Below are 17,382 nucleotides of genomic sequence, written 5' to 3'. Positions count from 1 at the left end.
TCACACATGCTAAAAATGAGCCAGCATTACATCCATTTCATCCTTACTTCATATACGTAATCATATAATTTGGAGATAAATGAGATTTTTAGTCCCCTCCGGGTTATTGGCATACACCGCCCCCGCCAGAGATCGACTGCCCCTTCATCTCAAACTCAAAAGGATGTGAATAAAGAAGACATTGACATTAAAATAATTCAGGTATTAATTCAAACAAAAAAGTTGTAAAGCAAGCATTCCATATTGTCAAAATACCAAAATTAAAAATTACAATTGTAATAAAAAAGTTTTTAGAATGTGTTATATGTTCGTTATCTACATTTTTACTTTTCTATCCATCCGATGAGTGGTGTGTAAACGATGGTTTTGATAAGTAGATTTCTTAGTTAGCTTTCTACTAAAGTGCTCGTTTTAAGCGTGATTGTAAGCCTTTATAAAGTTGGATAAGTTCCTGACAAGTAGGATGACGAGAGCTGATTGATTGCAGTTCCACAAGATAAGTCGCGCATGCGTCGTAGACAGTCGCCGTAAAAGTCGGTTTCTCTTGAGGGGGGACAAGAGTGGGAATATCAACAAACTTGACAATTAGAAGATACAGAACCTCCAACACATGAAATGGTTGGTTCAACGACTGCCACACTTGATCCTATAAATTAAAGTCGAATACAACATTAGATATTCATGTCCACAAAGGTAGCTTTATTTGACCTCGTGAATTTCCCTTATTTTCAGCAGAATGTAAGCAATGGGTTTTCAATGAGCACAATGAACTGTTTCAAAGACGAAAGTAGCAAAGACAGCCTAGGTATGACCACAAATTCTTATAAAAACTATTCCTACCTTTGATTTAAATAATCTGTCATATATTTTATGGAGCAATGGAAGTAGGATTCCAATTTCTAACAGCGTTTCAAACACCCACGCGGTTTCCCAATCCAAACGACAAGAGTGCTCTTCCAAAAGATGCACAAGAAAAGCTGACAGAGAAAAAGTCATTAAGGTAGATATGGATTAAAGCACACAACTTCACAAATTAAAATTTAGAAAATGTAATTAATAAACGTACTCAGGGGGAAATATCTTTCAGAATGAAGATACGTTTTCCCAAGAATAACCAGTTTATTATGTAGCGACGTCATTTTATCACTTGATGAGCTATGCCTGCTTTTATTCAGCTCTATATTTAACAAAAATTGAAAAAGAAAGATGTTTGATCATCTTAACAAGGACTGCTATGCACCCAAGCCTAGCAACTACAATGTCAGCAAGATGAAGTAGTCGATTTCAAGTTAAGTCAAATGATCGAAAAACTTAACCAACTGCTGAAATGTTTTTAATTGTAGAAAAGATTATAAGAAAAAATCATGGTAATTTAAAAAGTAGCCAACGGGAACAACATGGCCACTGCTATAGTTAGTGGACCGAATGCCATTCTGTTTGAAAAATAATACAATACTGTACGACAAGTTTGTTTGATATCGTCAGTAAAATTTCTCAACACCAAAGGTAGGAGATTATTGCAAAAATCCCATTGATAATGATGTGAACAAATGCAAAGTTACCGTATCATTTATGAAGAAAGACAAAGAAATGAACTTTACCTGTATCGATGATATCATTCCACAATTCTTCTACCAATACAGGATCATGATGACCTGCACAATGTATAATTGCAAGCTTGCATTCAGCTAATCGGAAACGATCAGCAAAGTCACCATAAAGCTATTGGAAAAAAGGAAAGAAATAAAAGAGCGCGTTGGTTGAATAAAATTTCCAACACCACTATACGCTATGCATGAAAATATATTTTATTGCAAACAAATATTGAGTGCATAAATATACCCACACACACACACACAACGATTGCAAACCTTGGTAACATCCATTAGTTTCAAGTTGAGTTCTTCCAAGGCTTCGTCAATATTTGGATACCTCCCCAAATCTTTCAGTGCAATCAGTTGTTCATATACTTGCAATTGTAGACGAGCCACCTACAAAAAGATTGCCATTTAATTTAAGTGGTGCTTAGCCTCGTTTCAAAAAGATAACTCTAGATACAGATAGACTTGATAACTTAAAATGTTCTCGAATAAAAAACTCCGACAGATTTACATGCCTCAAGTTTCTCTTCCAATTCATGTAAGAATTCTCCATCTGATATACTCGGCTGTCGAACATTGCAGCTTTTCGCAGTCATAATGGCACGTGACAGGTACTCGAGTCGACCTTCCAAGTCAATATCATTGCTATAGAAAACAATTAGAAAAACAATTATCTCAAATATACCATCATCCTGAACTATGCTCATTTCATATTTTTTACTACGTGCATCGTGTTGATTTTTAATGACTGAGCAAGACAATTTTACTACGTGCAACGTGTTAATTTTTACTGACTAAGCAAGGCAATTTTTCGTTGCAGAGTCCGAAAAAAATAATTAAGGCACTCAATCATACAACAAATTATTTAAAACATCAGTCTGTACAACGTGAATACGTAGCTTCATATTCCTAAATGCTTGCAGAAAGCCTTGGTACAATCTACCAGCAAGACAACTAACCCTTCACGTTCAGCAAGCTTGCTCAGTATTCGGGCCGCAGCAGAATAGTTCTCAGCTTTCTCGTAGTATTTCCATAGTAAATCCAAAGCCGGGATATTGTTGGGATGCTACAGCAACAAAAAAAGATGTCCAATTATGCGATGCAACCTGTATTTTATCTTCAATACAGTGAAGGTAGTATTATTTGTCTTTAGTGCGATGCGTGAAGCAATCTTTCAATACCTGCGTTGCAGCTAGTCGTTTCAAATATGCCTCTAAGAATGGAGACCGCACCTAAATCAAAGCAGAACTTTTGTTCACGTGATCATAATTGGAGTGGGACAGTAATACGTCTATCACCATGTCAGCAATATATAAGCCTTATAAGGAGAATCGTGCAAGCAAGGTTTCTGTTAAAAGTATATATCTAATATTGAAATTGGATTTCGTGATTTAGTACAATTTACCTCTAGCAATCTTTCAGGAAGATTTTTCTCAATTAGCCAATCAAATATAGACGACAAGAAAAGCTCATCCCTAGATCGCAATGCGGTAACGAGTGTCGCCTCAAGCTAAACAAAAAAAATGAAGTAAGAATTTCAAACATAGTAATCATACCTTGTGAATCTAGAATGTGAAAAAAAAACAGTGAAATAAATAATAAATAGATTCTCGCAAACATATCTTTGAATCAGAAACGCAAATAATAAAATCAACATTCATTTTTCGAAATCCTTTGACAAAAATAATTTCAACAACATTGCCACACACACGCTTTCTCTTTATTTTGTTTATCAGAATTCAAACATAATGACATCAATCACAAACCAGAACTAATAATGCTGAATAAAAAATACTTACATAACGTTCAGCTTCTTCTGCTGTGAGCAAATTTTCATCTAGTGGTAAGGGAGGACCAGGCCTACTCGGCACATTAGCACTATTGACACGTGACAGCTGACGTGAGGTAAGAAGGCGCATTAACGTTCCAATAACACAGTTATAACAATTTTGCCTGTAAATATTCACAAATAGAAATGTTAATGTTTCATTAATCTTGAAATTGATAGCAAATAAATCCCACATATGTACACGAATGTCATAAACATAGCAAAAAATCCACAGTAACACTACTTTAATAATTTAAATGTGACTTCAATATTCTTAATAATAAAACCAACACATAATAAGTAGACATGGTTATAGATTCAATGTTGACTCAAGCCTAATCCTCACTTGCAACATAAACTAATCATAAGCAGTGTGCTCTCGCTCACAAAAAAAAACAAGCACAGGGATACAGAACAACGGAGAGTTTTGATAATCGTGTGTTTATGCTTATGTCACAAGTAAAGTCCAGGCTTTAAAATCAAAAATTCTTCCCAACTCCATACAACTACTACATAATGAATTGACATTAACAGTTGATCTAGTTAGAGCTCATGATGTACTATGTAGTTTGATTCATTGTTTGATAAAACACTCGTAGTCTGAGACGGTTGATGTCCTTGTGTTAAATGACATCTGTGGAATTATGTAATGCGTTCACCGCTTAATGCTTAATGGTTCCTCAATGGCAAGGAGAAGATAGGACTTTCTCATTCATAAGAGTACTAAAGAATTTATCAATAAAGTGTAAAGCAGTTAAAATTATGATGAAATAGGAATGTAGATTTGTCACCAGGTAAGAGCTATATCAATGGTTAATACTCCTGTAATTCCTCTTAAGCAGTTGCAATTAACAAAACTAATGACACATCTTTAACTGTGAAATAAATAACCAGGCACATGCAATTTTTCATACAATAAACACATTGTGCCTTGAAAACTCCAACCATTCTCATACCGTATTAAGAAAGCATCATAACCAGGACCAGGTTGTTCGTGCGAACCATTTTCAAAATAATAAAGAGCAAGATTCTGTGGATCTCTCACTGATGCCGTGTGCACAGCTAACTCAACGATGCCGTCAAAAAACCTTACTAAAATAAAACATGTTACAAGATATTTTAGAGAAATTTGCTCTTCACGATAAATGCAAAACAGGAAAGGACAATCCTTCATTCTGACAATTTTGAACGAACAACTTTCTCAGTTAAAAAAATGTCATTTCACTTATTTTCACAAAATCCCAGAAGCATGTTTGCACATAACCAAAATGACATTCCCTGCACCAAGTAATTTAAACAAATGTTTTAAACAACAAATATTTATAGTAATAACTTACACTCCTCATACTTCCACATATAAAAGCAAGATCAATTTGAACAGCCACTTGGCGATAAAGCTTAAAAGATAGCAAACATGCACTTGTGAAAAAGAATTTACACAGCTACACCATTTAAATCAAACAGAAATACGTGATATCAAGAAGGTGATCAGGTAAGTGTAAACACTTGATGTCAAATGTGATGTAATATTGGCTAAGTTCGAGTCACAGATATGTTCTCTAAATGAGACGAACAATGGCCAGGCGCTGACATTTAAGAAATAAGAGATGTGAACTGTGTTTTCACAAGCTTATAGAAACAGAAGAGAACTCAAGACTTGATTAGTGCAAGCCCAAGACTTGCAAGCGTTGTCGAGCGTTGCACTTGCTCGAGAGTTCTCATAAACGTCTCTGAGGTTTTCATAAGCCAGTGCAATGAGAGGCAAAACACGATTCGCAATATGATATACAGGTATTCAGACATTTCGATCAAAGATTTTTCTTGATTTCACTTACCCTTGTGGCCTCCTGTAGTGTTTTTTCCTTTTCATACTTATCGGTAGCTTTCTTCGCTAAATCCAGCAATTCGTTTGCCTGAAATTTGTTTTAAAACTAGCAACAATTAAAACGAATACGTATAACTAAAAAATGGCCATGTTATTTCTCATTTGGTTATCGCTTATACGCTTCAAAAAAGAAATTCCGGAAGGTTATATGGCAGACGTTATTTTAAAGCATTTTTTCAAAAAAATTATAATCATAATATAAGCTGAACTCCTTTCCTAGGATTTTGAAGATAATGATTACTTTTTGCTGCATCGACTAATGTTTCATTTTGATATATGACGCAACTTTTCCTATCTAAGCTATAGCAAAAAGTATTCCGACCAAACCAAAGTCCACTCTATGACAGTAAAATGAAATATATAAATATATATATATAAAGAAATCGACAAACATTTACGTCACCTTGGTGCAAATTGCATCGTTCGTCGTATAAATTGTCGGACAAAGATCTCGCAACTGGTCACTTATAGTATCTGTTGTAGCATTATCATCCAGAAAACACGACATCAATGAAGCAATGAGCTCATTGCCAATCTAAAACATGAAGTTATTATTGCAACTTATCATACTGTTATCATATGAAGTATACGCGAAGTAAGAATATCTTTGATTTGAACGCCACTTTCCAGTTTCCATATTAAATGTACCGCAATGCATGGAAAATATACATCAAACTAGGTGGAAAACGTGAATGTAAAAGTAGTACATGACATTGACATAAAGTTCAATGAACGTCATGTAACTGAGAAAACAAGTATGCCAGTACTTGCGATGAGAGATTTTATAATCAGTGGCATGGCAAGCCCTTGGTCCTGCTGTGCAATTTTTTGCATTCACTTACTGCACAAACAATAACAAATAATGATAATGTCTTTGATTTACATAGCCGGACTAAAACTTGGGGGCAAGCTACATACTGTGGACTAAAACTTGGGGGCAAGCTACATACTGTGGACTAAAACGTGGGGGTAAGCTACTTACTGTGGACTAAAACTTGGGGGCAAGCTACATAATGTGGACTAAAACTTGGGGGTAAGCTACATACTGTGGACTAAAACCTGCGGCAAGCTACATACTGTGTACTAAAACTTGGGGGCAAGGTACAATCTTCGACTAAAATTTGGAGGCAAGCTAGATACTGTGGACTAAAACTTCCGGCAAGCTACATACTGTGGACTAAAACCGGCGGCAAGCTACATACTGTGGACTAAAACTTGGAGGCAAGCTACATACTGTGGACTAAAACTTGCGGGCAAGCTACATACTGTGGACTATAACTTGAGGGCGGGCTACATACCGTGGACTATAACTTGAGGGCAGGCTACATACCGTGGACTATAACTTGAGGGCAGGCTACATACTGTGGGCTAAAACTTGCAGGCAAGCTAAATACTGTGTGCTAAAACGTGCGGGCAAACTACATACTATTTATAATTTATACATAGGGCATTTACTGCAAGAAATTTTGATGATCGATAAGCGTTTTTGCAAAGACAGTGCACCTACCACATTTCCGTTGATTACAAAGTCACGAAATTTGAGGAAACATAAACGGTCACGTGACTCCTATATTTCATAAGAAAACATCACATTAAGGAAAGTGGATAAAACTATTTCGCAGAAATATCTACTCGATCTTGAAAGACAAAGCACAAACCTGTGATAAACGTTCAACGACTAAATAAAATTCATTATCATCAAGGATCTGCCAAAGAGACAATACTTCACGACATCTTTTTATCAAATGACGGAGAGCGTCTGCCGCTTCTGCTTCCGATCTGCTCGAACCTAAAGTAACCCAAGTATTAATCAACGAAAAAAAATGTTCTTGCAGTCCATATGGGATCTTTTGATTAACGAGATGTGTCTGCATGTGGGATAATCGTGTTTTCTAAGTGTATGAACAGCCAGTCTTTTACAGGAAAGTGAAGTTGCTTCTAAGCCAATCAGAGCGCACAATTTTACAGGATGAAACGCTTGTTACGTATAAAAACAAATAACTTTTACAGTACAACCCAATGGTTCGACTTGTAAAGTATTTTTAGATAAACACCACACATAAAGAAAGTCCCTTTTCCATGTAAACTATTATAAGTGTCACATGAATGAGTCCCAGCCAGTCTCTAAAAGCACAATCGTGATTGCCATGTTTTGATAAAATAATCTGGGCATTCGTTAAACAGCTTTACACGATGACGCTTAGTTCCTTATTAACGAATAACATTGCTGGGTTGGTAGTGATGATGAAATCTAATGCTAAATTTGAAATTGGATATTTTTGATTTCACGAGACAATACATCCTTTTTAGAGCACGAGTGACCTCATTCTTCATATGGCACTTAGCAAATTACCTTAAGTCTAAATAGTGCTGTGTTTATCTGAGATTCATCTATTTAGACGGTTCATAACGACACATTTCGGAAGGAACTTTTTTGGTGAGAGGTGTTTATTATTTGCAGTCGTTCTTCCGCGTATTGACACATACGCTGAATCGTGAAAACATTGCATCTTGCGTAACTATCTCACCTGGTTGAATCGGGGTACCAGTACCTCGTTGAACATGAGTACCAAGAGGTGAACGAGCACCTGAAAACTGCATGATGTTGGTATTTAACCATTTTTCTAGATTTTGAAGTTGATCAACAAACCAACCAATCTGTTCACTGGTTAAACGACTATAAATCTGAAAGTGAAAAATTATAAGACATACTTATCAACTCAACCTATAACGAGCACAATATTGGCTCTTAGCTACGTTAGTCTTTTTCCTAGCACAACTACAGCAAATGTTTGAAACATTCAAGAAATAAGTACCAATAACATTTCATCATAATAAATAGAGTGTGTAAAGAAAAACGAATATGAAATCATCAAATGTAAACTAAAGTGCATATTTTAACATCAAATAAATATGATAACATATAAATTGATTATTCACCCATTTATTTGGTGGCCGTAAGGTGTAGTCATATTCAGGCAATACGTTGTATTCTTGAGACACAAGCCTTTCATCCCACAATGGTCTAATAAGATGACAATATTGTTTCCCCAGTAAGGTTCAATTTACATGTATAGTTCATTACAATAATTCCGTCTATGATGTGTAGCACACAACTTACGACAATAATCTCGCAAGATAAAGATTCAAGCCGGCGATTCTTCCTGATTTCAAGGTCTCGGATTGTTGAAGGACACCAGCTCCCGATGCAGGTTGATATGGGGTTGACTGTAGCTGGGGATTTGGTAAAGAGCTAAGAAACATCAATACAAGTTCTGAATGTTAGAATTACTAGATACTGCAAAACGACTCTCCTACTGTATTCTACATTTACTAGACAACAAACTCCCGATTCTACGTGATGAACACGTCATTGAATTTAACTTGAAGTATTAGTAAAAGCAACATTCGTCAAGAGTTGATCTTTATGACCCAAGATTAGTCAAAATGCGGCGTTTATAAATTCCAGTACATTCATTAAGGAAAGCCTGATTTTACCGAAGCCTCGACGTGCCATAGCAAATAAATTTCAAAGGCAGTTGAAACTAACCAGCAATCATTCAACACCGTTTGCATCAGTGCTTGAAATATATTAGACGACGTCAAACATTTTCATCCAGCAAAACAACGTACAAAGATATAGGATTTTTATGACCTCACCTTCTTCCAGCTTGCCTGATTCCAGGCGTTGCTAGGTAACTACCACTATGACCACTTCCTGGCGCAGGTGGTTGGGATGCAAAACTCGTATCAGGGGTAAGTCTAGTACTTGGCGCTTGAATAGGCTGACCACTTGCATTGGCAAGGGATGTGATTGGATGTAAAACTGTAGCACTGCCATATCTGAAGAACGCTTGGGTAGCCCAGTCGGCGATCTTTTTGTAGAGAAGAAGAAAAAGAAAATCAAAGACTTCAAGAAGATATACTGTAAGTAAACATTTAAGTTTTGCCAACGAGTTTTACATTCTGTTTTCTTGAAATGTATATTGTTATACTATGATATATATTTCACATCAAAAAAAATGAACAATTGCAAAACTACAAATTCTAAGTGTTGCAACAGGGGCCACGGAAGATCGATAATTTGAGGGGGAGGGGGGGAGGCTCATATTTACATATGAATGTTATCACCCTTAGAAAACAATGGATTTCAAAGAAGCTTAATACGGTATATCATGCATACATGAATATTAGCGCCACCTCAAAATTATTTATCTTCCGCGGTCCCTCTTGAAGTATATATTTAGAATACAATTCTAAATATAAACTTACTTCGTTGTTGTTTGTTGAACAAGCAAGGACCAAAGCTGTAGCGCATGCGTGATCAACCTGAATAATAATGAGCAAAGAGACAACAATCTATAATTTTCACGTTGGTTTCAATGTTTGAAAATGTCAGATGCTAGACTTTCAGACTTTCAGACTATCTTTTTCAGACTTCCTGATGTATCAAGAGTTTAGTCAAATGACAATAGATTGTTACGTGTTTTACACAGGGGGTGGATTATTTTTATCAAGAAAAGATGACTCAAAATGTAATGAACAATGTAGCTAAAACAAAGACTTCGAGACGAACCAAGGCACTAAACAATGACTATAAAAGATGATAAAATGAGAAAAAATTACCTGAAGTAGCCTGAAAAACCATGAACAGCTTCAGCATCGGGACCATGGTGTGTTTGTAACAAATGTTGTAGTTGCTCAAATGGACGAAGGGAAGAAAACAAGTAAGAGCCCTATGAAAAAAATAATCACATATACGTGAAGATTTGTAAAGCATTAAGCACTCTCAATACTCACCAAGAAATGGGAAAAAATGGACTATGGAATGCCTTCGCTAACATGCACATATTTTTCAAGTTTACTTTAGTTTTGAGTATTATTAATAATTATTTACGATCATATATTTAATAGCAAATTTCATAGATTATTGAATCATGATAATTACTAAAAAATATTCATAAAACGGTTTTTCACATGTTTCCATACAAAGCAAAAAATACCAGAAGTCCTACGTACACACATCTAGGATTTTGTACACATAAAAATTTACCTGAGCACTGAGGACAACAAACTTCCTCGATGCTGCAACGTGTTGCGTAACTATGACTGGAGGATCCGGCCAGTTGAGAGGGACGGATGAGGGTAATACAGGATACGTTTGTTCAGGAACCTCGTGTATCGCCCATGCCCTGCCTTCCAATGGAATGCTGACGTAAGATTCTTGTAAATTTCTTTGGAAAGGAAAAATATCAGGACTGATACTCCATAATATGTCCTTTTCGTCATTCGTAGATGAACAAAACAAAGCGGTGCCTGGCGTTATGAAAAATGCGAAACAGATCAAAACACTGGCAGATTTTAGAGAATTCCGTATATGTAATTTATCAAAGGAAGAATTTACGTTTTACCTTGTCTGTAATAAGCCGCATGAACCATGAACGGTCTCTCAGGTCTAGCTGATGGAGCACATCCAGGGGGCATGCGAACGTGAAATAGCGAGAGCTTTGAGGGGCGATCTTCGTACCGCTCGGGAGAAGTCGTCATAAAATAAAGACGAACACCTACGTATAGAAAATACAGTTGCATATGCTAAACTGCAATTTATTAAATACAATGACACGAGAAAGACACTTCGCCTCGAAGCAAGACTTTGCATGCATAAATTAAGAATATTTAAATGTTGTTTGGTTTTGAATTTGTTTACGTTTTCAGCGCGGAATTGAAATCTCGAAAAAGAAACGCACTAAACTAAACAGCGACAACAGAGGAAACCGTAAAAACTAAATGACTAGCTAAGAAAAGTACAACTATGACTTATCCAACAAGAGAGAGAGCGAGAGATTTCATTTTCAGTAAAGTTCGAATTGGCCTTTTACCTGATTGCGTAATGGCAACAAGATGAACAATTTGCGATTCGTTGGTAGAAATTGGAGCAATATGAACGATGGGTTTCAGGCGAGTTCTATCGACACTTCTAACAAAAATGAATACAACATAACAGTTGGCACGATCTAAAATATTTTACATACAAACATGCATGTTTGAAAAGAAGCTGCAAATTGTCACGTTACTAACTTTTTTGCCGAAGTCATATTTTTTCGATCTAGGGATTTTGCCTAAAACTACTATTTTGCCTAAAACTACTATTTTGCCCTCTAATGTTTTGTATTTGTTGCTGAAGTCAACTGCCCAATCAAAATGATTCAATAAATGTTCAACATATGATGTTCAACAAAAACATGGCTGTTTTTAAATTTACAATAGTTCTTATTTCGTTTTCTCAAAACTACCTGAAATGACGTAGGCATGTCGTGACGTGACGAAATGTATACGTAATATAAAAAACCTCTACATACAACCTTAGCATGCTGGCGGCTTTGTTGACGATACTGTCTTGATAACAACATGTAACATAAGAGGTTTTCGAACCGTCTTTGCCCAAATCAAAAACCTTAATGGAATAAAACCGTTTTAAGTCCTGCGAGAGTTTGGTTCAATGAGCCTAAAATTACGTACCTAAAAAGGGCGGGAAGCTTTAATGAATCATATGATAACAATAAAATAGGAAACAGATACAAAGTGCAACCAGAGTGAAATGAATCAAATATACAACAAACACAAAGGGAAAAAGTACATCCAGTCTCTGAATCGGCAAAATTTGCTGTAATCTGATGACTATTAAAGTTACATTTACGTACGACGTTTACAGATTTTGAACGCAACATTTACTTATTTACTGTCGAGTATATTTTTTGCGGTGGACTTAATTGTAACAAACAATTACGAACTATCAATTATCAAAGATAGCAAACATTCTTCATGGCTATCTTTATTGCAATAAGCTTTGTTCAACGTGCAATAATTGTTGAAGTTCAACACACAAAACAAACCTGAATAGTTCCTTTTTGAGTTCGACTGTACAAAATATTTCTGCTATTATCGACAGCCAGTTGGACAACAGGATCTGAAAATAAGAATTGTTTGTTGTATTAACATAAAGAGAAATTGCTTCTGCTAAACTTAACAAAGTCTAGAAGATCATGATTGCCAACCACACCTTCTCCACTGAGTGAAAAAGAGAGGAAAGATGGGATGAGAAATGAAAGCGCGCTAACAGAATGATTGACTTTCTTGCATTTCTTTCCAAACCAATTTCCCGCTCCCTAAAATAACCAAAACATCGATTATCGATTGTCGATCTTCTGACATTATTATACAGTATTAACAATTAATACTTATTGATGCAATGCGATGACCGATAATGTTTATCAACGCGTGTATGCCATACATACTGTACTGTACCTGGTAGTCCATCTCGTAAACACAACCATCCCGACCACAGAGAAAAATACGACCATTGATAGTGCCAGTTATTCCAGACATATAAACGTTATCAGTTTGTAAAGTAAACAATGGTTCGGGCAATAAATGCATCTCGTGGTAATCGCCTTCGTGTACACCTAAACAAACGTGATAAGGTTGGCTTTGCACGTCCAACTCATTACATTCTTCACTTCACAAAAGTTGCTTTTTGATAAATCTCCTTTCATGGGAGTGTATCATATATTGACACTTCCCGCTTGAAAGGGCCGGAGAATTCCAGAACTGCCTGCGAAGTACGACGGGATCGAGCACAACAAGTGTGCAAATTTTTAATTTGTTATTTCACATCATCATAATTATGGTGATTGTGCACACTCTTTCAAACAACGTGAATACAAATAAAGCTACTGGCTTTCCAGCATCAAGCTGTTAAAAGATAATAAGGCAACAAGGTTCGATAAAATGAAAATATTTCAAGAGATACAATTAAACAAACATAAATATGTTTGTCGGAAAACAAAGAATTTATGAGCGTTTGAATGGCAGCATGTGAGCTAGGGGCTGGGGACGGAAAAATGGACTGAGTTAACCGATCAGAAATTTAAATGAGAAAGTGGATCGTTTTTAGGAGGAATCTTAATGGGATAGTGTCAATTTAAAAATTGATGGCAGCTTACAAATTTGAATAACGTACGGCGTTGCATGTCAGAAACAATAGCAATTTCAAGTTATTTTGTCATCAAAAATGACATTACGTGCAGACAAAAATCGAAAGTCGTGGCTCAAAATAACGGCAGGTCAACGGTCACAAATATACAGGTCAAAATGACAAGCAAAAACTTTGTCAATTCGACATGCCAAATTTTTACGCTTTCCTCGAAAGTACATAAGTTAGGCGATGAATGGTTACGTCACAGAATAAGAATATACAAAAGAGTCACTTGTGTCGGAGCCTTTGATGTTTTTGTCCTCGAGCATGTCGTGCCGCGCATGATTGCCGCAATTATTCCAGCCAGATGATTAGGGTTTTTGACTTTTTCCAAACTTTAAAATGATCCGAAGTCATTTCTTAAGTCCAAATATACTTGAATTCATTATTAAGTATTGACATCATGTAATTTTAATGGTTGGAAACAAGTGTGAAATCCTAATCAACTGGCTGGAATAATGGCCGACATGAGGACGCGTTGTACACCTGAGTGACCCTTCTGTATAATCATTATTCTGTGGTTACGTCCTGAGAATATTAATTTGAAATAATTTTTTTCATTTTATTAGATACAAATGATGGGTAATATTGACCAATCAAAAACCGACTTGAACTAAGCTTAAATGAAGTTGACCTTTCATCTTGATAGGACATACGTATAATGGTTGTTATTTTGAGCCCTGTGTGTGCTTCCACATGCTGATACTAATAATTTTACATTACCAGTGTTTGGATCGCTAAAGCTTACACCAAGTAGAACAACATCCACAGGTGTTGTGATACATAGAAGAAATTTGATGTGCTCCTGAAATATTCCTGCAAACAGAATGTGTATATGGCTTTAATAAAAACTTAAATGAATTTCATTGTCATCAGTATGTTAGTACATTGTCAGGATCAAAGTTCAAATATGAAACTATCCTCAGTTACATACTTCTCTCTAATAGATGCCATATTTCACAAAAGCCAATAAACACAATTTGAAATTTCTAAATGATGATCTCTTCCCAACCTCCACCCCCAAAAAACCCCCAACAAAACAACAACTCACTATTTTCTTAAAACAATAATAAACATACAATAGAAAAAAAGTAAAATACATACGCACCAGGTTTTGGTTGAACCAGACCAGCACTCAATATGGTCTCGCTCAGGCCATCAAAATATGCCAAATCACTTCTGAAAATTGAAAAAGACAAAAGTATACAAAAATGCTTTTTTTATTCAGATGAAGCAAATGAGAGAATCACAACAATGCCTCTAAATGATAAATGTACACTTTAGAATATTTTTAGCATGTAAATTATAAGGAACTTTCTTAATTCAAAATTTATGTATAAACTATGTTGGAATGAAGCATGATGTAAAATTTTTAATTAATACCCATCCTCATAGTTCCAGACGTATATATCACTGTCTATGGTCAACCATGCTCTATGAATCTCAGGAAACAGACCCATCTGGCAATTACACTGCATGTCTTGAAATTGTCAAAGCTTAGTTATAATTATTACTTATCATTCTTATTCTTTGCAAAGCTATGGCAAGACTTGTGTCAAATACAACAGCTCCAAACTTAATAGTGACATCCTAGGTAAGATTTGTTTTCATTATAAAATGTACCATGCTCATTGACTAGCTTTGTAACAAAGAGTAACATGTTTTTAGATGCTGATCATCCAGGTCGGTGTAGTTGTAGGAAGGCCAGCCTGATCTTTTACTCCTACAATGCAATTTTTTTAGCAAAATTGTTATTCTTTACATTACTCATTGCGTTTCCAATGATCAAACACAAAAATATTTGCATTGTAGAAATTGATAAAACAAACTGGCTTTGCTACTTTTTGGTATTGTGTTGATTACATTTCAACATCCTTAGTCACAGTATCATTCAAAGTCAAGGATTTTGAAAAGTCAATGAGCAATTAAACCAAAAATACTTGAAAGGTCAAACATTTTTTTTGAACATCTCTCTGTAGTCTCTACCTAGTAAATCAGTTTTATGTAGCAAAAGATTTAAAAGAGGATACAAGTAAATTGCTCAATGAGTTCTGATGGTAGAGGTATATGGTTGACTGTTGAAATCAAATGCATATGTCTCAGTCCATCAGAAATTCTTGACAGCATTGGATAGTCAAAGTCGTTGACTCCACTCAAGACAGTGTCAGCTGCAAAAAGATATTGTGATTGACAAGTGGTTTTTCTCATAATGGCAGAATACAGTATGTATTCACAGTAAAAATTCACTTAAGTGCACTATCTCGAAGCTTGGTAAGGCTGCTAATTACACAGAGACAGAGGAAGAACAACAAGGATCAAGGTTTACTTTTGTTTGGAAATGAAAATCCAGTGACATCGATTTCACAGTTGTGTGAAAATTATCCATTTCTCATTTCTAGAATAACATAATTTACTAACGATTTACTTAACCCAAACCTAACCTTGTGAAAATGCTCCAATTTGGTCGGCTAATTCTGGATATCTTCTGTCGGATGACAAATATTCATCCACATCTTTCACAACGTTTTCCAAAATCTCGGGAGGAACGGCGATCTTTTCTCCCGGAACACGATTTATAGCAACAGGCATCGTTTGGGTAAGGCCAACAAAGATCTGTGCACACAACAAAATTTGTCTATTCTATCCAACTTTTCTTTTCCAGTGTCGACGGTGTCTACTGATCAAGATCAACCCGCGCAGTTTCAAATTCTCAAGAAAGCATAGACATGGCGACTGCGATTAAGATTTGGTTGACAAAAATTAAGCTTTAATCTAATCCATGATTATTCAAGATCAAATGGTTTAAACCCTGGAGTATCGTAACATGTTTGTAAATGTAGATCGTCCAGGTTGGTATAGTCCCGAGAAGGACTGTTTTTGTTGTTGTTAGATGTACATCAGATATATTCTTGATGTATTCTTGATCATCTCATAAAGAAAGTAATAGCTAAATCTTGTCTTCAATCCATTATTCAGGAGCAGATCCAGGGATATTCAAAGCATAATAGCAGCTTTCTTAAATGCAAAATACAGTCAAACCTGCTGTAAGCCATCATTCTCACGGACATATATGTATACCAATGGTCACCCTTGGGACCACGACCAGGTGTAAAGTTTCCGCTTATGAGAAGTCATGAAAGATGATATTTTTATGGCAGGGATCTAAAAGCAGTGTCCGCTTACGGGAGGTTTCCGGTTCCAAGAGGTGTTCGTAAGTAGCAGTGGTAAAATAAGTAGACGTCGGTTGCGCACTGTACTTTCATTTATTCTACCTCACCATTGCTACGTCACTACGGGATTACATGAGATTGCGCCAGCGATCACAACTTCAATGTAAAGGTGAACACAACGAGATAGGACGCTTTTGTATTTGCCATTGTAATATTAATATATTTTGGGCAATCGTTTTGCATCGGGGAATTTACAGCAAGCAATCTTGCTGTTTCCCACTCTTACTACGATACAGGTCGACGTAATCGTCAATTTAAACTATTTTTCTGCTCATTTTGTTGTTTTTTCTTCGCAATCGACCGAAAACGCATGGCGGCGGAAGGTGAAACCGGCCATGAAGTCTTAGACTCGTCTGGCTCGGAAAATGAACGAGATGAAAGTCGTAATAACCGACGGATTAAAACATCATCTGATATACCATCGACAAGTGATGACGGTAGGGATATGGGACGAGATATAATTGCAATGCAACAAGTCCTAACTGATGGTCTTCAGCGAGGTTTTTCTAAGCTTACGGAGGCTATTGCTTCGCAGTTAAGCAACGCTACCAAACAGGGGCGCACTAGGACTCGCTCAGCATCAGAGTCATCGGACTCCGTGGCATCAGTAGCATCGGAAACGCGAAAAGCTACTAAAAGAGCGCGTCGTGAGTCAACAGGTGATGTTGACGTGGAAGTTGACGAATTGTTAGCAGGGAATGATCCCAACACTACATCGAATGTTGCCTCTGCTCAAAATGAGGAGGATGTTCTAGGCTCAATAGCTGAAGAATACAACCTTGACGAACAATGTGCTGAAGAGG

At 36.2% G+C, this 17,382-nt stretch overlaps 1 protein-coding gene across 1 annotated transcript; it reads right to left on the bottom strand.

Annotated features, from left to right (window-relative positions):
* Positions 1-187: 187 nt before the first annotated feature.
* LOC124438422 (nuclear pore complex protein Nup155-like) lies at positions 188-16,083 on the bottom strand. The gene is made up of 35 exons (XM_046988554.1): positions 15,791-16,083; positions 15,380-15,517; positions 14,733-14,829; positions 14,458-14,528; positions 14,073-14,165; positions 12,620-12,777; positions 12,375-12,480; positions 12,208-12,281; positions 11,674-11,768; positions 11,194-11,291; positions 10,726-10,878; positions 10,368-10,630; positions 9,941-10,050; positions 9,731-9,755; positions 9,587-9,643; positions 8,975-9,189; positions 8,436-8,567; positions 8,255-8,339; positions 7,843-7,999; positions 6,973-7,103; positions 6,822-6,881; positions 5,718-5,849; positions 5,265-5,342; positions 4,763-4,826; positions 4,386-4,521; positions 3,401-3,554; positions 3,007-3,111; positions 2,783-2,833; positions 2,561-2,667; positions 2,117-2,246; positions 1,872-1,991; positions 1,602-1,722; positions 1,067-1,177; positions 841-977; positions 188-646 (listed from the first exon to the last, which is right to left on the bottom strand). The coding sequence occupies exons 1-35, from the start codon at positions 15,936-15,938 to the stop codon at positions 398-400; spliced, it is 4,161 nt and encodes a 1,386-aa protein (XP_046844510.1). The 5' UTR covers positions 15,939-16,083; the 3' UTR covers positions 188-397.
* Between the last annotated feature and the right edge of the window lie 1,299 nt (positions 16,084-17,382).

Source organism: Xenia sp. Carnegie-2017, unplaced genomic scaffold, assembly GCF_021976095.1.
Source record: "Xenia sp. Carnegie-2017 unplaced genomic scaffold, XeniaSp_v1 HiC_scaffold_1, whole genome shotgun sequence".
Lineage (NCBI taxonomy): Eukaryota > Metazoa > Cnidaria > Anthozoa > Malacalcyonacea > Xeniidae > Xenia > Xenia sp. Carnegie-2017.
The sequence above is the reverse complement of the archived record's forward strand: the minus strand, read 5'-3'. Positions and strand labels throughout refer to the sequence as shown.

What these genes read in the sequence shown, in the direction of transcription:
- LOC124438422 (XM_046988554.1), bottom strand. Translation starts at nt 15,938, where the DNA reads ATGCCTGTTGCTATAAATCGTGTTCCGGGAGAAAAGATCGCCGTTCCT. An exon ending in TCTGGTTCAACCAAAACCTG is followed by an intron (nt 14,166 to 14,457) that starts GTGCGTATGTAT and finishes TTCTGTTTGCAG; the next exon opens with GAATATTTCAGGAGCACATC. An exon ending in AATTGGAAGAGAAACTTGAG is followed by an intron (nt 1,992 to 2,116) that starts GCATGTAAATCT and finishes ATCTTTTTGTAG; the next exon opens with GTGGCTCGTCTACAATTGCA.